The sequence below is a fragment of the Corylus avellana genome, chromosome 2 (assembly GCF_965113065.1).
Source record: "Corylus avellana chromosome 2, dhCorAvel1.hap1.2, whole genome shotgun sequence".
Classification (NCBI taxonomy): domain Eukaryota; kingdom Viridiplantae; phylum Streptophyta; class Magnoliopsida; order Fagales; family Betulaceae; genus Corylus; species Corylus avellana.
The window spans coordinates 37,546,665-37,567,467 of NC_142491.1; the positions used below are offsets into that span (position 1 = coordinate 37,546,665).

Consider the following 20,803-nt stretch of genomic DNA (forward strand, 5'->3'; position numbering starts at 1 on the left):
GCCTAACATATTTAACATCCACTACCATTCTCCAAAGAGCCTCTCTATTATAAGCATAACGCCATAACAACTTTTCCAAAAGGGCTAGTTAGAACATGAGCAAATTCCGTACCCTCAAAGCCCCTTCATTGATTGGAGAACACACCTTGGATCAACTTAGTAATTGGAATTTGACCTCTACATCCAAACCTCCCCAGAAGAAATCTCTTTGTAGCTTCTGAATTTGATTAGCAACGCAAGCCGGCAAGGGAAACAATGACATGAAATACTCAGAAATAGGTAGGCAAATTATACAAGGTGCTCTTGATGAAGGTAACCCTACCGCCCCCTTTAGACAATTAAAATCACGACGCTTAGCCTTATCAATAATGCTATCCCAAATAAATTTTGCTTTGAAAGAAGCACACAAAGCAAGATCTAGTTACTTTATAGGCAAAGAGGAGACCCTGCAACCTAAGACCCTAGCCAAACCTTCTACAGTATTGGCATTATCTACAGGAACCAATTCAGACTTACCCAAATTGATCTCCAAGCCCGAGACAACCTCAAAACATAAGAACAAGCAACACAAATCATGGAGGTGATCTGGGTCTATCCCACAGAAAATTAAAGTGTCATCTTTAAACAAAAGATTAGAGATATCAATTCCACCAACATTCTCAGTCCCCACAGAAAAGCCAGACAACATGACCTCCCTCTTTGTAGCAAAGATCATCTTGTCCAAAGCCTCCATCACAATGACAAACAACAACGAAGACAAAGGGTTAGCCTGCCTCAAGCCATGAGAACTGCTAAAAAAATCGGTGGGAGTGCCATTCACCAATACAAAAAAAAGGCATTGAAGAAATACATTGAGCTATCAAAGTACCCCATTTCCCCCCAAAATCCCTTAGTATATATAAAGCAAAAAAAATCCAATTAACATGATCATAAGCTTTTTCTAAATCCTCTCCCCTGATCTGATTTTGCTATTGAGGCATTAATTAGCAATGAGGATGGGATCTAGAATTTGCATTCCCCAGATGAAAGCTTTTGGAGACTTAGAAATAATCTTCTCCAAAACCATATCCTGCCTGTTAACTAGAACTTTGCAATAATTCTGTAAATGCAATTGACTAGACTTACGGAGAAAATTCCTTTAGATCAGCAACCCTTGAAATATTAGGAATGAGAACAATAAACATAGCATTGGGACTTCTTTCAAACTTTCTTCTAGCATGGAAGTCATGAAAGAAAGCCATAGAGTAACCACAGAGCCCTTATCACCGTTCATAGCTTTCTCTACCTCCAAAACCTCCCCTTCCTCTAACGCTCTCTCCAACCACCTCAACCTTACCAATAAAGTAAAAGAAAGGTCGTCCAACTTAGGCCGCCAATGGAATTGCTCAGAATTAGGATTCTTATAAAATTGCACAATGTGCTTGCTGATCTTAACCTAGTTGGGAGAAATAGAACCATCAACCTACATAGATTCAATGAAGTTATTTCTTCTATTAGAGTTGGTCATTCTGGGAAAAAACTTCGTGCAGTTGTCACCCTTCCTTAACCATAAGGCCCTAGATTTCTATGTCTAACTTACCTCCTCCATGAGAATGGACCTCTCAAAATCAGTTAACACTTCTACCTTCATCTCTCTCTCCTAGTCGGATAAGGTCCTCTTTTCGTCAATGATATCAAGACCTCGTAACTCTTCCAAAAGAATCTTTTTCTGCCTCTCTACATTGCCAAATGCCCCATTGTTCCATCTTCTTAAATCAGATTTCAAGGCCTGAAGCTTGCGGGCCAAAATGAAATTCGAATTGCCTTGAAAGCGATAAGAATTCCACCACTATTTAACCTTATCCACAAAATTCTCGAACTTCAGCTACATGTTTTTGAATTTGAAATAGCTTCTACCCCTTGAAAGTCATCGCAATTCAGAAGGATCGGGAAGTGGTATGAGCACAGTCTAGGAGGCATCCTCTGGGATACGCTAGTAATCTGGGCTTTCCTAATTCGAGAGACAAGAAATCTATCAATCCTAGACCAAGAAGGAAGGTCTTGATTTGACCAAGTAAAATATCCACCAACAAGAGTGAGATCCATTAGACCTGAAAATGAAATAAGAAAAATCCACCATAGATGGGTATAAAGGGCCTCCTCCTTATGTCTCACTAGGGAAACCGAGTGACATTAAAATCACTCCCAATGCATGAAGGCAAGTTTCACCAATTGAGCAAAACAACTAATTCATTTTAAAGAAGCCTTCTATGCTCAGTATTAGGATCATAAACACCCGCAAAGCCCTGGTTAAATGATTTTCAACGTTTTTGAATGAACATGCAATAGTCAACTCCCCCACACACATCGATTTTATCCTCCGACCTCCTATCCCGCTAATCAAAATTCCACCGGAAGCCTCTCTAGAGGTCCTATTCACATGATGACAACCCCACAAACTTTGCACAACACAACACAACACAACAAGACATGACCTCTAGCTTATTTTCCTAAAAATCGACAATACCAGCCTTCCATTCTTTGAGTAAATCCCTTATCCTTAGATGTTTATCCACCCCATTCAACCCTCTTACATTCCAAGATAACAACTTGGACTTAATTAAAAACTGAGAAACCCCTACACTTGCCTCTTCCATAGTTTGAACTTTCACCTTTTGAGTCATAATTGATAGAGCAAGCCAATCTTTTTAACTCCCCATTACCTATGTTTTCTAGATTGGAATTGGAGGCCAAAACCACGACTGGCTTCAATAGCTGTCAATTTTGCCATAAACTGCTCCTTAAAACCTTGGCATGATATCCCCACAACGTGATGGATCTCCTTCACTCTTTACAAAACCCAATCTGAGTACTCCAACCCCAAGCAATCTGTATTCCCACCCACAACATGTGGATAGGAACTAAGAGGTATGTAGAACATGGCCTCCTCCCTATTGTAAAGATTCACACCTCTAGACGTGGTGGCTCCTCACACACAAGCCGGTTAATCCCTCTTGCTCCTTTGTAGCCATTCACACTGATCTCCCTCATAAGCCTAGAAGATAAATAGAAGGCAAAAGGATCAAAGTCCGGTAAAGAAATAAGTTTTCCCCTTTTACAGCTAAAGCCCACTCAGACCTAGGGTCTACGATAACATCAATGGGCCTGATTGACTCCCTTCAATAGTAGGCCTGCCTCAGCATCCAAGCCATCAACCTGATTGAATAAGTGAGCCACATCTCCATATAACCGAGCAACACCAATTACACCAACACCAAATGGTCCAAACAAAAACTCATCCATCCTTGTCTCCTTGCCAGCTCTTTTTGAAGAAAGAAGTAAATTAACCAAAACAATCTCCTCCTCGATAGTTTCTGAAAAAGGAGGTTGAGATAAATAGATAATGACTTCGAAAGAGGTTTCAGGTGCAACTCCTTCAACACAGAAGCACCGACGAGAGACCCCTCTGGGATTGCGGCCCTCAATGCGTTCTGGTCAGAGCACATTAGAGATGTTGAGCACCAACAGGATTTGAAGACCTCACAGTGCTCCCTTCCATGAGTAGCAATAGTTGCAAGGCATAACATAGATCTACAAGCATAGAGGGGCCGGCGAAAGAACTCCCTCTAATCCCTCCCGTCGAAGGTTGAGGATCATCAGCCGAGACGGCAACGCTACTCATCGCAATAGGTCCTCCGGGCTAACCCAAGCGAGCACCCAAGCCCTTCACCGTGTCTGAGCCCAAATAAGAGGCCTAGTCTTGTTACCCTTCTCTACTTGTGTGAAAGTTTCGTTCTGGGCTTTAAAGAGAACTTTGCCCGAGCACACCTAGAGCCCATTGGGGTCTTACCTTTAGGGTCTGGATTAGAGTGAGTCATTGGAGGTGGGCCTAAAATGCTCACGGGGGCCTTTGAAGGAACAAAACCTTCTGAGATGGCCTTCAGCTCACTAACCACGACACCCATTGGGCTTGTCTTACTTCCTACATTACTCGGGCCTAGACCCAAGTCAAACTACTAAATACAACTATTTGCATCCGTTTTTAACTAATGTCTCTCTGAAGGGGCGAAAATCAAAGTTATCACCCCTGCTCGAGTTGACTCCACTAGCGGACGATCAAGGATCTCCTTCATCTCCAAACACAAACCCAGACATAGACAGCCCAGCCGCAGCCTGTCCCTTCGGTGCAGACACATCATAATTACTAGATAAACCCTTCATTAATGAGGACAAAGCCAAAATTTTCCTCAGTCCTGCAAGTACCTCAACAAACGACCTATTCCCACTCACCTTTGCAGGAAATTTCAACACCAACATCATCTGACTTTTGCCCGTGCCCTGATACCATATCGTGATTGGAAAAATTGCACAACCGGACGCAGCTCTGCGGTGAAGGACCTCCATCCTTTGCCATCTTTCCCTTCCTACTCTAGAATGAATCCCCTTCGTGTACTTCCACCATACCCCGCCACCACCAAGAACCACCCATGCTTATTAGAGCAATGCTAGGCGAGGAAAGTTGGGAAACCAACTTGCTAGCACACAGAGAGAGTCCGCCACATTTTGCAAGTAACTCCCAACGGTTTTAAAAAAACCTTTTTTTTTTTTGCAATAAGTTTTATTTTATTTTTAAAAAAAGAAAGAGAAACTGTTGGAGTTACTCCATGGTAGTGGTTGCTTGGCGGCAGTCACAACAGTGGTTCTGCCAGACGACGGTCTTGGTAGCGAGCATGGGGCAGCAAGACGGATCAAGGGGCTGCCATACGAGCTTAGCGGCCATCGTGAGGCCGCCTGACGGCCAACGCGGGGCTGCCATATGGTCCTAGCAGCCACTATGAGACTGCCATAAGGCGGCCACCGCCATCATTGGTCAGGTGGCCTTCAGATTGGTTGCTGCCATCATGGGCCAAGCGGCCACTAGTGGCTACCATACTGGCCTATGTTTTCTTTTAATTTTTATTTGTTTTACATGTAACAAAACAGTATGTACACCTGAAAAGTTATAAATAGGCAGTTTCAACATCTGAAAAAAATGTACATGTTATTTTTTGAGAAGTTTTTTGTTTTTTGAAGATAATTTTGTGGATTGTTTTGAAAAGTGTGGTGGTGGGGGCCACATTGGAAAATCCATTTGGATAACTGACATTTGAGAAGAGTTTTCAGCTTTTGAGAAGCGAAAACTATTTTCCTTTAGCAATTTAATTTACTGCCATTCTGTTATGGAAGTCATTCTAATTTGTTAATGTTGCATCCTGAATTTTCTTTCTTTGGTAGGTTGAAAATGAACTGCCTGAAAAGATTGAGAGACTTATAAGATGTGAGGCATCTGCATATCAAAAGCTTTTGATGAAGAGGGTGGAAGAAAATCTTGGCTCTATTGGAGCTTCAAAGGTTTTTTTTTTTTTTTTTTCAATAGTACATTATTCTCAATTTACTGCTTTCAATTTTTTTCCCTTGTTTTTTTTTTTTTTCATGTTGTCTATGGAACTCTGATAGACTAATATGGGATAGCTACCATTATATACTCTTAACATTGACTCAACTTTCTCAGGCTCGAACTGTGCACAACTCTGTTATGGAGCTCCGTAATATATGCAATCATCCATATCTCAGCCAGCTTCACGCAGAGGAGGCATGCTCTTTCCTTATCCATTTAAGCTCTGGCTGGTTCTCAAAACGAATGGGGGAAGGGAGAAGAGAATAAAATGTTGAAAAGTGGCATTTGTTGCCAAGCTTGGTTAAGCACTTTCCTTTCCTTCATTCTAAGAGGCCAACCAAGACTTAAAGCCCTTATGTTTCAGTCTTCATTGGTTGCCTATATTGGTTTGAGCCTAATGTTAGCTTGCGTTTTTTAGGTTGATAGTTTAGTACCCAAGCATTATCTGCCAACAATTGTTAGACTATGTGGGAAGCTTGAGATGCTAGATCGGTTACTACCCAAACTTAAAGCAACAGATCATCGGGTATGTTATCCTTAAATATTTTCATGCTTTATAAGTTATAGTAGTTGGGAGAACTTGATTGATGCTCAATGAATTTTTACTATTGCATTGCAGTTTTTTTCTTACAATTTACAGTTATTATTTATAGTTCATTGTTCATCTTATATGATATTTTTGCACAATATTCTGGAGCATTTATATTTTTTATGTTTAAATGGTTTAGTGGTGTACGTTAATATGGTCCCAAGTATTACATATTTACGTACCTGTGGTCTTTAATGTTAGCAATATTTTATCTTTAAATTTATTTGTAATATTAAAGTTAAAAATGAAGGTAAAAAACAATGACTGTCCATGTTGCTTTTAGTTTGATGATTGGATGACAAGATCAAAAGAATTGTTGATCAATTCAAGGATACATATCTCCCATTAGTACTTTGCCTCCCCCACCCCCAAAAATCTCAAAAGTAATTTTTCTGGCTCTGCCCCTGATTCTAATACTCGAATGGGATATCATGCCCAGACCTCAAGTACCTTCTCTTTTACATGATTTTTTTTAGTATGATATCATGCTATAAGTTGAGGATTTAGGGATTTATGGCTTCAATTGGAACTTATAATGTTGCAGGTTCTTTTCTTTTCCACAATGACTAGGCTGCTTAATGTTATGGAGGATTATCTCAACTTGAAGCAATATCGATACCTTCGGTTGGACGGGCATACATCTGGGGGTGATCGTGGTGCCCTTATAGACATGTTCAACAAACAAGGTTCTCCGTATTTTATATTTCTGCTCAGGTAATGATTGATGCCTAGTAAATTCTAGGCACTTCCTGCTTCTTTCTAATACATTCTACTTTACTGGGTGTGGTAGTGCACTCGTAATTAGGAAATTGGATTTTTTTTTTTTTGGGGGGGGGGGGGGGGGGGGGGTTGGGGGTTGGGGGGTCTCTTGATATTTTCCTGTGGGAGGTAGTACAATAAGGTATTGACGGTAGATGAAGGTAGCCAATAGGGTGCTGACATTGGAGGGAGGCTGGGAGGGTGTCAATTATATTATAGCTGTCGGGCACCTGTAAGAGCCTGTGTTTGGCAGACTTTAATGCTTGCTGGCCTTGGACCTGGTTCAGTAGGTTGAAGCTTGTGATAGGAATCACGGGCTAAATGATTAGCAGTTGTCCCCTGCTTTCCCCGATCTCAGCTACCTATATATGCTTGCCTGTAAATTTGGCTATCTACCTACTTGTTCCATTCCTCTTGTACCAGTTATCCGTACTGTCCCCAAAATGAAGTTAAAAATATAGAAATTTCTGATGTACTGCATGTGTGGGTAGCATGTGCACGATTAGGTTGAAACTGACATTTAGATATGTGGTTTTAGCATTCGAGCTGGTGGTGTTGGAGTGAATCTTCAAGCTGCTGATACAGTGATCATCTTTGATACCGACTGGAATCCGCAGGCAATATATAAATTACTGTTCCTTGATTTGTTTGTCACGATGATACTGTGATATAGGGATTCTGAAGCTGGTTATCTATTCATTTATTTTTATTTTTGGCATATTGTCAGGTTGATCTGCAAGCGCAGGCAAGGGCTCATAGGATTGGTCAGAAGAGAGATGTGCTTGTTCTTCGATTTGAAACTGTAAGCAGTTTTCGCATTGGATTATCATGTCAAACTTCGTAATCTTAAGAAAGAACCAAAACTTCTTTTCTATTTTTTTCGTTTGTCTTTTAGATGGAGTGAGTTTGGCCCCTAGATGTTGAAATGAGGAGATTCGAACTAATGATCTCTGTCTCGTGAGGCTTGTTTCCCTGCATATTGTGTTACCCCTTGGGCTAAACTTCTTATCTTGAGCTATATATTTCAATTTGAAGAGGCTGGATACCTAGGTTCGTGGGATTGTATTATTGATATTGAAAAATTGCATTTTTGGTCCTTGTAGTTTGAGGTTTTAACAAATAGCTCCCTGTGGTTTGGTAAGTGATTAATCACTCCTTAGGGTAAGAAAAAAAAATTGGTCCCTACCATCAAAGAAGTTGACAAAATCCGTTAACTTGACATGTCAGCACCGATCGTATTGTGCACGTGTCACTTGCAATAAAAATTTTAAACACCAAATATTAAATACTAAAAAAAAAAAAAAAAAAACAAATGGGCCAAATGAGGGGTGGCTGAACCGTCTCCAAGGCCATGAAACCACCTCCTTTGAGGATATCTTTGAGGGTAGTTCGGCCACTCCCAAATAGCCAAAAAAAAAAAAAAAAAAAAAAAAAGTTAAGGGAGTGACCGAGCCACCCCCAATGGCCATGGGGGTGGTTTAGCCACTCCCTCCGGTTTCCTTTTTATTGTAAGTGATGCTTCACAATATGATTGGTGTTAACTTGTCAAGTTAGTAGATTCTGTTAACTTCTTTGACGGTAGGCATGAATTTTTTATTTTTTCTTTTTTCTTACCCTAGGGAGTGATTAATCACTTTTCAAACCCCAGTAGGCTATTTGTCAAAACTTCAAATGACGGGGGACCAAAAATGCAAATCTTAATATTAATATTAGTAAACCTGCATGTTGGATCTCAGGGTAAGTGATGCAGGTCTTACTGCAATTTCTATCTCGAAAGGACACTCCCCCCAACCCACCCACCCACCCACACACACACACAAAAACAAATCGACAGAAACAAAACCTCTTACATAGCTTCTCAAAAATTAGGAAAGAAGTTTAGTTGCTGGTACACCAACAATGTTGCCCCTGTCAAACTTCCATGCAGCAGTAAAGCCTCTAGCCTTACGGCATAGATTAACCTGTCTCTACACTTTTTATGTTTCATTTTGTGTTAATCTATTGGATTACAAGTTTACTCATCGTTTTGGGGATTTGTGGTTTATATTTTTGCTTGTAACTATTATTGTTATTTATTGGTGGGAGGATGTTATGTAGTGCACGACTTTTGCTTGGGCTGTTAATGAGATCCCTAGGATACTGATGATACTATGTAATAGTTCTTATATACTTGAATGACCTAATCTAGCTAGTCATCTGCTGCTTTATTCATTACCTTATCTTGGCCAAGGTGGAGTGATTTCATGGACAAATGTCTGTTTTGTTCTTAAACAGGCATGCAAATTTCCTTCATTTCCTATTTTTTGAAATCTTTCTCTATTCTACAAATATTTAGCTCTTCTAAACTAATTTATAGTATCCTTGTGGCATGCCTTTTTTTTATTCTCCTTTCTCTCTGTGGTATTTATTTTGTATGTACATTAAAGCAGTAGAGAAGATGTCTGTCTAAAGTTCAACTGTACCACTTGTCGCTTGAACTATCTGAATACCTCTGAAGATGATTTATTGACAGTTAATGATCCAATCATTGTTTTACTGTAAGACCTTTAGTTTTGAACTCCACAGGCCTTTCAAAATTCTACTTACTTTTTTTTTTTTTTTTGCCTGTTTTGTGAGTGAAAGAAAACTGAACTCTGGTGTCAACCTGCTTGGATGCTGAATAATTTCCGTCTTCAATTAATGGGCTGTAGTATCATTCCGTTTTGGATTTGGACGATATAAATTGGGAACAAAATTAATGAGTTGGAAAGGAGATACAAAGTTTTGGATGCTAGAATAATAATAAGATATGGTGTTTTCAAAAGATTTCTATGTTTAGATCCCTGGATTTGCAAGTTCCTTGTAGGATATGTTAAATTTTCCCTAAAAACAAAATCTGTTTAACTCATCTTGAACAACCATCTTTTCTGTATTAAGGTCCAAACTGTTGAAGAACAAGTCAGAGCTGCAGCTGAGCACAAACTGGGCGTTGCTAATCAAAGCATTACTGCTGGTTTTTTTGACAATAATACAAGGTTAGTTAGAATATTTGTGAATCAGAAGTTTGCAGCTTAGATTTTCAAGCGTTTCATGGTGTTTTTGACAAGTTGTTTATAACAGTGCCGAAGATCGAAGGGAATACTTGGAGTCTCTCCTCCGGGAGAGTAAGAAAGAGGAAGCTGCACCTGTATTAGATGATGATTCCCTAAATGATCTCATAGCCCGCAGGTAAATCTTGTTTGTCGTTATGCATTAGTTGTCTGTCTGCACTTGTTAGCATTATTGTGGAGTATGTCCACCTTTGTTGAAAATGACAGTTTGGTGGTAGTGGCTGCAAATCCTCTGGATAAGGGTTCTTAATAGATGAATGCATCTTTCCCATTATCCTGTTACCCTAATCAAAAGAAGAATCCCTTGCACCATTGCGCAAATGGTATTTCACCTTTCTACTCCATCTTGGGCTGTAGCAGATCAAATGTAGGAAATTTTGCAAGTGAAAGGATTATCATGTTGGATTTGAATTTTGTGGACTTAATAATACCTTATGCTGTATTTATGCCATAGCCCTCCACTAATGCGTTTTTGCATAATGCCTCGACTTTGTTGTTCTGCTTTCAAGGGGTTATAATAGCCAACTCACGCGCCGCCCCCGCCCCCCCCCCCCCCCCTTTTTTCTTCCCAGATCAATAATTTGATGATTATCTTGTGTTGGCAGTGAGTCAGAGATTGATGTTTTTGAATCGGTTGACAAACAAAGGCGGGAAAAAGAGATGGTATGGATATTTGCGTTTGCACCAAGGCTGTCTCTGTCTTTGATTTTGGGCTGCACAAAAATCCTTGGATATTAGTGTTGCTGCTTGTCTCTTGGGGTAACTTACAGAACTTCTGAATTTCTGCAGGCAACATGGAAGGAGTTGGTATGTGGACAGGAGATGGATGTTTTGGATCCTATACCTCCCCCGCCTTCTCGCCTTGTGACAGATGATGATTTGAAAGCATTTTGTGAAGCAATGAAGATATATGAAGTGCCAAGGGATGAGGTGGTATCTAATATTGGGGTAAAGCGGAAGAGCGAGTATCTTGGGGGCCTTAATACACAACATTATGGAAGGGGCAAACGGGCTAGAGAGGTTTGTTGATTTTGTGTGATGAGCATAATTTGAGTGTGTGCTTACTGCAGTTGCCTTCTTGCCTTGATATATATATATTGCACTGCCATAGCCTTTCCAGTTGATTGAGAATTTTCCTTTTTTTATTTTTTATTTTTTATTTTTTATTTTTTAAATTTATTTAATTTACTTTGATTTTTGTAGGTGCGTTCCTATGAAGAGCAATGGACAGAAGAGGAGTTTGAGAAGATTTGTCAGGTTGACTCTCCGGAATCTCCCAAACCAAAGGAAGAAGTGATAGAGACAAAGTCGCCAACAGATGCTGGTACGTCTGTGGCGGCTGTTGTTAAAACAGAACTACCTGCTCCAATCCCGCTGCCCCCACCACCACCCACTGTGGAGCCTCAACCTTTGGAGCAAAGCAAGGAGATAACACCACCTTCTAGACGGGGACGAGGAAGGCCAAAGAGAGCAACATCAGATAAATCACCAGCTTCCACGGTTCCTCTAGCATCTCCTGGACCAGGCAAAGTGACTAATCTAACATCTGGTCCTGATTCTTTACCTGGTTCTATCAATGTGAAGGTTAGCAGTGAAACCATGCATCATACTGCTGCAGGGATTACTCCTAGCTCTCAGCCTGCCATCATTCTACCTTCTGTTACGCCTGGCTCTGAATTGACTGTTGCTTCCCCTTCTGTATCCATCCAAGTAAGAGGACAAGGTCGGAAAACTCAAAGTGGTGTGGAAGCACCCCGGCGAAGGGGAAAGAAACAGGGGCTGGTATCACCTGCGGTTCCTGGTTTAGTTGACCCTGATCCAAAACTAAATGAGCAAACACAAAGTAAACCCATGAATCCATCTGGGAATGAAGCCATTGCAATGAGTGGAAGTATATCTGACATCCCCAGTGCCCACGCTCCAGATTCTTTGCCTGGTTCTGCTGCCTTAAAATGTATCGCTGGAACAGATCAGCATTCTGGCGCAGGGATTGCTTTGAATTCTCAGTCAACCCATCCTTCTTCAGTTTCTCCAGTTTCTCAATCCACCCCTCCTTGTCCTTCCATCCCTATGGAAATTAAAGGGCAAAGTCGAAAGACTCAGAGTGGAGTCGGAGCACCCCGGCGTAGGGGAAGGAAACCGGCAACAGCATCACTTGCAGTTCCAAATGTGTTGGCTGGTCAGAATTTAAAACCAAGTACCAATTCACTGGATAAATCTGGTGATTCAGAGCAGAGCAAGAAAGAGAACAATGCTCAGGAAATGACAAATATTGTCCAGGAGCAAGCATGTCATGCGCCTGATGGAGTACCTGGTCAGAGTAAAGAGTCAACTGAACTATCAGATGATTTAGCCCAAAGCAAGCAGATAACAAGTCCATCAACAATGCAAGAAAGTGCTGCCAGATCCCCAGGTAAGTACTACACATTTAAAAGTCGATGAAATTGTTGCACCACATATATTCAAGGATGATTTCAAACTTGTGCAGGGGCTGCCTTGGGACCGTGTCAAAATATTGATGTGTGTGAGAAGCAATCTGTGACAATGGAGGTTTCATCTGAAAATAGCTCGGTGAAAACAAACATTAGTGAGCTTGCAAGGAGTGAAGGAAAGGTTGTCCCATGTGTACCAGTATCAAATCAGACTGTCATTGAGGTGATAAAGAACCACAGTTCAGAGGATGGAAGTCATCCAATTGTGTCATCTTCAAATGCTGCAACTCCAGATTTTGGTCGTCCAGCTGATTCTTTTCCTGCCTCTCCTATGGAAGGTGTCGGTAAGACTCTGCCTAATGTTGCTGCCAAGACTCAGTCAGCCCCGTCTTACTCTTCTGTGGCTCCAGTCTCTCAATCTATCGCTCCTTGCCCTTCAGAACCTATGCAAGTCAAAAGGCAAGGTCGTAAGACTCCAGCCAGAGTAGAGGCACCACGGCGTAGGGGAAGGAAACAGGCTCCAGTAGTACCTGCTGTTCTGGATGGTTCAGCTGGTCAGGATCCTAAATCAGGTCTGCAATCACAGAATAGATCTGGGGATTCATTGGGAACTAAAACGACTTCCTTAAGAAGTAAGCAAGGGACTGATTCGCAGGAACTGATGAATGTTATTCAAGCTCAAGCATGTGAAGTCCAGTCCCCTGGTGGTTTAGCTGGTCATGATCCAAAAAGAAAAGAGCGATCAGCCAATGCTGCCCAAAATAAGCAGACAAAGCTTGACATTGTTGCTGGAACCTCAGATAAGAGCCCCCTTTTAGGCCGAATTCAGACTGCTGATGTAAATGATGTTGCTCGTGTGATGAAGGAGGTCTTTTCGGGAACTGTCCCATCAAAAACTAGAGTTGTTGAGTCTTTTGGAAGTGAGGGAAGGGATGCCTCAAAATTAGCTGCATCAAGTAAAATCTTAGTGGAGATGGCCAAAATCCAGAGTCCAGAGGATAAAGCATGTTCAGCATTGCCAACAATAGAAGCAGCAGCTCAAGCTTTTGTTGAAAAACAGTCTGAGACTAAAGCTGATGTGAAAGTAGAAGATGCCAATGCTCCTGTTATGAGTGAGACCCTTGTTCCCCTGACTAATGAAGGCAAACCTCAAAGCAATTCTGTTGCGGGCACTGTAGAAAAGATTGAAGATTCAGGACAGCTTTCTAATGAAAACTTAATTACACCAAGTATAATGGAGAGCATTTGTACATCTCCTCTTAGTGCTGGCGAGAAAGATGTTGATCATTGTCAGAGAGCACCTCAGGATGGTGATCTTGCTGGATTTACTAGAGGGGCCACTAGCGATCAGGTGGATTCATCTTTGGCATGTCCTGGTGAAGTGGAGCCTCCTGTTGGAATCAATGATAATTCTGGAAACAAATCCAAGTCTTTGAAAGAGTCTCCGAGTTCATCTCCTATTGATCCCATTGGCCTTGTATGTCCCACAATTTCCACAAAAACTAATGATGCTGGTGATAATCCTGGAACCTCATCTGTTCCAACAAATCCAGATGATCCAGACATTGTGATGTCTCCTGGTATGACTAAGAGTGGTTCTGAAAATAAAATGGAGGATTTTGTTAAAGTGCCTCTGAGATCGTCTAATGAGTTTAACAGCCCTGAAGGTCTTAGGGTTTCACCAAAATCTGACGATGTTGGTGATCATCTCAGAGTGACCTCACATATTCTGGAAACTCCAGATCATTCAGGCCCAGAAGTGGGTCCTGATGTGCTTGAGATAGAGAGTAATTCTGGGAAAAAAACAGAATGTGCTGAAAAAGCGTCTTCAGACATTTATAATTTTAGTGGGAGTGTTTCTGACAAGTTGGACATGGCTTCTGTGGAAGCTAAAGCTACTGAATGCTCCAGCAAAGCTGTTGTTGAGGGCTTGGAAACTTCCCAAAGAGACATTGATCTTGGAGCTGTTCTTGGTCCAGCTGATACTGCCCGGGGGTATAATACTGTCTCTTCAGATGAGATTCTTTCTGACAAGGGCCAATGGGATGCTCAACATGGCGGTAGTGAAGCTCAGGAGGAACCTAGGTTGGAAACTGTGTGTTCAGTTGTTCCCGAAACTACTAATGCTGAGCTTGGTCCAAAAGATCATGTAGGGCCACTGCCACCAGAAATGCCAAGTTCTGTGGGTGATTGTGTTGACGATTGCAATATGGAAGTGGACCCATCTGAGGGTTTGTCTGAGAAGGATCCAGCTAGTAGCACAGTAGCACTGGAGGTGTTAGAATGTCCTGAAGCTGAGATGAGTGATGGAATTGATGCACCTCAGGTTGGTGGGACTTTGCCAAATTTTAGTACTATAAATCATAACTTGAAATCCTTGAAACAAATTCTCTGGACTATGTACTGTCATTTTGAAAACCAGTAGGCTTGTCAGATTTAAAAATTAGTGGAGTGAAGTTATTTTAAGAAATCCAAATTGCTCCAGAAAAAAAGATAATAAATCGTATGCTAATGTAGAGAAAATCTGTGCTTTGAATGATTATACATTACTTATAAAAAATAAAAAATAAAACTAATGTAGAGAAACCATTTCAAAGAATGAAAAATAAAGTTACAGAATCGTACTTATATGTTTCTTCCATTTTTAATACAAGAGGTAAAGGCAATAATAGTAACCTTTATTTTTTTTAACAGAAAAAGTTCAACATCCTCTCCAATATCTTGCTGCACTTTCTACAAACTTTGAATGATAATAAAAATCAAAGAGAAATACTAGGGGTATTAACTCTTTTACTAACAGAGGCTTACTAAACTGATGTGTAGATCATTTATTGGTTCTTGTTATATTTCTCTTAATTAATTGTTTTGTTTTCTCCAATGAATAAGCTACACATCAATTTAGTAAGCCTCTGTTAGTAAAAAAGTTAGTGCCCTAACATTTTTCAAAATCAAATATGTTACAATATCTTAAATGTACATAAAAACAATAAATACTACTTTTGTTAGAAGTGCGTAATATAAACGTTGAATTTACTTCATTTTATTTTTTCTTTTGATGGGTAAGATTTGAACCTATTGCCTGTCTCATACCTGATCCACTCATTTGCCTCCTGATCTAAGGCTCAAGTGCATTTTTGTCACTTACTGATTAGTTGTGTCTAATATGTACATCTCAGGTTGGTGGGGTTTTGCCAGAAGGAAATAGGTCAGAAACCACTGATCGACCTTTATCATTCATAGTTAGAGAGGAAAAAGAGGTTGACACCTCCAATATGGGTCCAGTTGGCAGCTCAGTTGCCCTGGAGGACTCAAAACTATTGGACACTGAAACTGATGGCCAAGTGAATGTTACTCAGATTTGTGGGATTGTGCGAGAAAATATTTTACAAGACATGGATCTGCCTCGAGGTCCAGTTGAAAATATTGCTGGCTTATCTGAGAAGGGCCCAGTTGGCAGCATTGTGGCAATGCAGGGATCAAAAAGCTCTAATTCTGAAATAGATGACCAAACAGATGCTTCTCAGGTTCATGAACTTGTGGCAGACGATGCTTCAGAAAAAGTGGGTTTACCTGTCTGTTCTTCGGCAACCAAGAGTGAAAATGTTGAGGGTTCATCCGAGAAAAGTGCTGTTGACAGCTCAGAATCAGTGAATGAATCAAAATGGTCTGAAGCAGAGGGTAATGGAATAGATGTTTCTCAGCACAGTTTGCTTATGCCCAAAAGTATATCAGAGGCTGTGGTTCGGGCTTCCTCTTCCTTAGCAAAAGAGGACAAAAAGATCAAGGACTTACTTGACAAGGGTCCAGTTACTAGCTCAGTACCACGGGAGGAAACCAAAGTTTCTGAAGTTGAAATGGGTGATCAAATGGATGCATTGCAGACTGGTTTGATTGCTCCAGAAAATACTGTATCAGAACATATGGACCTGCCTTCATCTTCTTTAGGGACAGAGGAAAAGGAGACTCAGGTTTTCTTGGAGAAGGGTCCAGTTAACAGCTTAGCACCACTGGAGGAATCAATTTGTTCTGAAGCTGAGATGGGTGACAGAATCAATGTATCTCAGGTTGGTGAGCTTTTGCCTAGTATTCATATAAATCAAAACTAGAAATCCTTGAAAATATTTTTCAGTGACTTTGTACCTTAATTTTAAAAGCCAATAGGCTTAACCGTCTAAATTATTGGAGTAAAGCTATTTCGACAAACCCAAATCATTCAAGAAAAGTTTAGAGCTTGTTTGGTAAAGTTTTTGGAAAGTAATTTGAGTTTTGGGTTTTGAAAAAGTGAAAATTGAGAAGTGGTTTTGATGGGGGCGACATTTGAAAAAGTGTTGTATGTGGGGTTCATAAAAGAAAATTCAGTTAGTTAACTGGGAAGTGTTTTTAAAAAGCAAAAAATTAAGAAGTATTTTCAAAAAATGAAAGAAATAACACAGAAAAGAGCCAAAAGTTCGTTTGGGTGGTGGCCATTCCTCATTTGTGAGGTGTGGATGCTGCTGGCAGATAGATCTGGTGGTCACTGCAGTGGCTGCCAGACAGTTCCGATGGCCCTGGGGTGGCCACCACATAGATCTGACGGCCAACGTGAGGTTGCCAGACAGATCAGTGGCTGCCACGCAGATCTTGCAGCCACTGTGGGCGGCCATGCTGATAGCCGTGGCTGTAATAAATTTTTAAACAGCCCTAATAACACTTGTCAAAATGGAGAGCTAAACCACTTTTGACAGTGAAAATTAAGTTTACAATGATTTTTAGTGCTTTAGTTAAAAAATTTACTTTTCAAAATTGATTTAGTGCATTAGGTAAAAGTAGATTTTTTTGTTTTTTGTTTTTTGTTTTTTTTTTTGGTTTTAACAAAAGTTCAATGTCCTCTCTTGTATCTTCCTTGTACAAAAAAGCTTTCAGTATCTTAAATTTACAAGTGAATGAATTGAGTAACAAACATTCATTTCCTTTAAGATATTGTAAGGTATTTTATTTCAAATGAATGTTTGTTACTCAATTTACTCAAGGGGTTGGTTCAACTGGTAAAAGTCTTGGTCTTTGTGGTAGTCCATGAGGTCTAAGGTTCGAATCCCCTTGGGTGTAAACAATTTTTTGGGGCCAGCCCGCCGGGAAGCCGAAATATTACTTGATCCATGTGGAGGGGGCACTTTATACGGGTCCGAGGTTTACCTAACATGGGTGGGTACATGAAAGGACCCTAAGTACATAAAACAGTCTATATATTTATTTTTAGTAACTTTCCAATGATAATCTTGGTAGGATTAGTATCTAGTAGGTATCCCATCCCTAACTATATTTGCCTCCTTAGCAAGGCTCCAGTTCCTTTTTTTGTTTTTTCACTTACTGATTTGTTCTTATTATTATTTATATCTCAGGTTGGTGGGATTTTGCCACTAGAAAATAAATCAGAGAACATTGATATGCCTTCATCTTCCATAGTGGTAGAGAACAGGATTGTGGACTCTGATGTGGGCCCAGTTAGCAGCTCAGTAGCAGTGGAGGAATCGAAGGGATACAAAGCTGAAATGGATGATGGAACGACTGTTTCTCAGGCTTGTGGGAGTGTGCCAGGAAATGCTTCAGAAAACATGGATCTGCCTCAATGTTCCTCAGCAACAGAAGGTGAAAACATTGAGGACTTATCTGAGAAGGGTCCAGTTGCCAGCGTAGTAGCTGTGGGGGAATCAAATGATGAAATGAATGTTTCTCACGACTGTGGGGTTGTGCGAGAAGAAAATATTTCAGAAGACATTCATATGCCTTCATCTTCCATAGGGACTGAGGAAGAAAAGATTGAGGACTCCTCTGTGCGTGAAGAAAATTTATCAGAAGATATTCATATGCCTTCATCTGCCATAGGGACTGAGGAACAAATGATTGAGGACTCCTCTGAGCGCGAAGAAAATTTATTAGAAGACATTCATATGCCTTCATCTTCCATAGGAACTGAGGAACAAAAGATTGAGGACTCCTCTATGCCAGAAGAAATTTTATCAGTAGACATTCGTATGCCTTCATCTTCCACAGGTACTGAGGAACAAAAGATTGAGGAATCCTCTATGCCAGAAGAAATTTTATCAGAAGACATTCATATGCCTTCATCTTCCATAAGGATTGAGGAACAAAAGACTGAGGACTCCTCTGTGCGTAAAGAAAATTTATCGGTAGACATTCATATGCCTTCGTCTTCCATAGGGACTGAGGAACAAAAGATGGAGGACTCACCTGTGCCAGAAGAAAATTTTTCAGAAGACAATCATATGCCTTCGTCTTCCATAGGGACCGAGGAACAAAAGATTGAGGACTCTGTGCGAGAAGAAAATTTATCAGAAGACATTCATTTGTCTTCATCTTCCATGGGGACTGAGGAACAAAAGATTGAGGACTCCTCTGTGCGTGAAGAAAATTTATCAGAAGACATTCATTTGTCTTCATCTTCCATGGGGACTGAGGAACAAAAGATTGAGGACTCCTCTGTGCGTGAAGAAAATTTATCAGAAGACATTCATATGCCTTCGGCTTCCATAGGGACTGAGGAACAAAAGATTGAGGACTCCTCTGTGCTAGAAGAAAATTTTTCAGAAGACATTCATATGCCTTCGTCTTCCATAGGGATTGAGGAACAAAAGATTGAGGACATTGTGCGAGAAGAAAATTTTTCAGAAGACATTCATATGCCTTCGTCTTCCATAGGGACTGAGGAACAAAAGATGGTGGACTCTGTGCGAGAAGAAAATTTTTCAGAAGACATTCATATGCCTTCATCTTCCATAGGGATTGAGGAACAAAGGATTGAGGACTCCTCAGTGCAAGAAGATAATTTATCAAAAGATATTCATGTGCCTTCATCATCCATAGGGATTGAGGAACAAAGGATTGATGACTCTTCTGTGCGAGAAGAAAATTTATCAAAAGACATTCATGTGCCTTCATCTTCCATAGGGATTGAGGAACAAGGAATTGAGGACTCTTCTGTGCGAGAAGAAAATTTATCAAAAGACATTCATGTGCCTTCATCTTCCATAGCGACCAAGGAAGAAAAGGTAGAGCACTCCTCCAATATCAGTCCCGTTGCCAGCTCAGTAGCACTGGAGGAGCCAGAAGGATCTGAAGCTCAGGTTTGTGGAACTGTGCCAGAAAATGTCTCAGAAACCTTGGATCTGCCCGAGTGTCCCTCGGCGACAGAGGGTGAAAATATTGAGGGCTTATCTGAGAAGGGTTCAATTGGCAGCATAGTCGCAGTCGCAACGGAGGAATCAAATGGCTCTAAACCTGAAATTAGTGATCAGATGGATGCTTCAGAGAACAAGGGTATACCTGTGTGTTCATCAGCAACAGAAAGTGAAAATGTTGAGGATTCATCCGAGAAGGGTCTGCTTGCTAGCTCAGAAGGGTCTCAAGCTGAGAGGGAATAAATGCAGAATTTTCTTGTACAGTTTTGTTGTCATTTATATTCTATGGCTGCTCAATTACACCATACGGTAATTAAGAATTGTATTGCCCTGTATTTACATTATTACTTGCTTTCCAGGGCCTTGTTAAATGTAAAACGAATCTAGCCAACCCTTCAGGGCCTGTATATGGGTTCTCTTTATCTATGCGTTTCTTTTATTTCTGAAAATTAGATTGCGATTAAATCAAATGGTAGAAGATGTATTGTTTGAGAGTGCGTTTTATAAAAGCTTGCAATTTAAAAACGCATAAAATTTGATGTTCTCCTATCAAGAAAGAGGATGCGTTTTTTAAGACCAATCAACAGCTGCCTTTGCTTACCTTCCTCTTGTCTGAATTAGCGCACTCAGTGGGTCACATCTGTCTGGCTGCTGAAGGAAGAACTGGTAACTACCGGTTGACCCTTATCATTGCCGACAGCTTCTTGTACGTGATATACATGCGCATTTGACCGGTTTTGCTTGAGCATCTTGTTGGGCTTGATGTTCTTTGGTATTAATATTGCTCCTCAAGAATTTCCCTTTAAAAACCTTAAAGATTTTTGTATGATTTATCATATTCTTGTGTGTTTCAAAAACAATGAAAGAACATAAGAAACACCTTAAAATTGTCTGTGAAAAAAATTCAGAAGTATGGAATAATCCTTTTCCCAAATAAAATTGAGGGAGAAAATGAATCTATAGAATTTTTGGGATTAGTTTTGAATCAATCAGGTTTAAAACTACAACATAGAATCTCAACAATAAAAGACTTTCCTGAAAAAATTAAAGACAAAAAACAATTACGAAGTTCATTAGAAATCTTAATTATGGAAGAAATTATATAAAAAAAATTTCTCTTTAAAAAAGAAACTCCTCTTTTTCAAAAACTTATCAAGGCAAAGAGGATTCAGAATTAGTAAAACAAGTAAAAAACGAGTTAAAAGTTTTACCTAAAGTTTATTTTCCTGAAAAATGAGGTAAACTTATCCTTGAACCAGGTGCTTTAGATAATTGTTGGGGATGTGTATTGAAAGCAATAGTAGAAAAAAATTTGGTTAGATTATGAGAATCCAACTCAACAT

At 40.2% G+C, this 20,803-nt stretch overlaps 1 protein-coding gene across 4 annotated transcripts in view; it reads left to right on the forward strand.

The window, feature by feature from the left end:
• Positions 1–19,952, forward strand: part of SYD (P-loop containing nucleoside triphosphate hydrolases superfamily protein) — a 34,297-nt gene extending 14,345 nt beyond the window's left edge. For all 4 annotated transcript variants that reach the window (XM_059589650.2, XM_088513722.1, XM_088513721.1 and 1 more), the window contains 14 exons: positions 5,254–5,370; positions 5,531–5,611; positions 5,835–5,942; positions 6,550–6,719; positions 7,303–7,381; positions 7,492–7,566; positions 9,681–9,778; positions 9,864–9,971; positions 10,459–10,516; positions 10,643–10,873; positions 11,057–12,266; positions 12,342–14,611; positions 15,462–16,349; positions 17,664–19,952. In XM_059589650.2, the coding sequence (XP_059445633.2) occupies positions 5,254–5,370; positions 5,531–5,611; positions 5,835–5,942; positions 6,550–6,719; positions 7,303–7,381; positions 7,492–7,566; positions 9,681–9,778; positions 9,864–9,971; positions 10,459–10,516; positions 10,643–10,873; positions 11,057–12,266; positions 12,342–14,611; positions 15,462–16,349; positions 17,664–19,703 (7,533 nt within the window). In that variant the 3' untranslated portion in view covers positions 19,704–19,952. The remainder of the gene's footprint in view (positions 1–5,253; positions 5,371–5,530; positions 5,612–5,834; positions 5,943–6,549; positions 6,720–7,302; positions 7,382–7,491; positions 7,567–9,680; positions 9,779–9,863; positions 9,972–10,458; positions 10,517–10,642; positions 10,874–11,056; positions 12,267–12,341; positions 14,612–15,461; positions 16,350–17,663) is intronic.
• Positions 19,953–20,803: the final 851 nt, after the last annotated feature.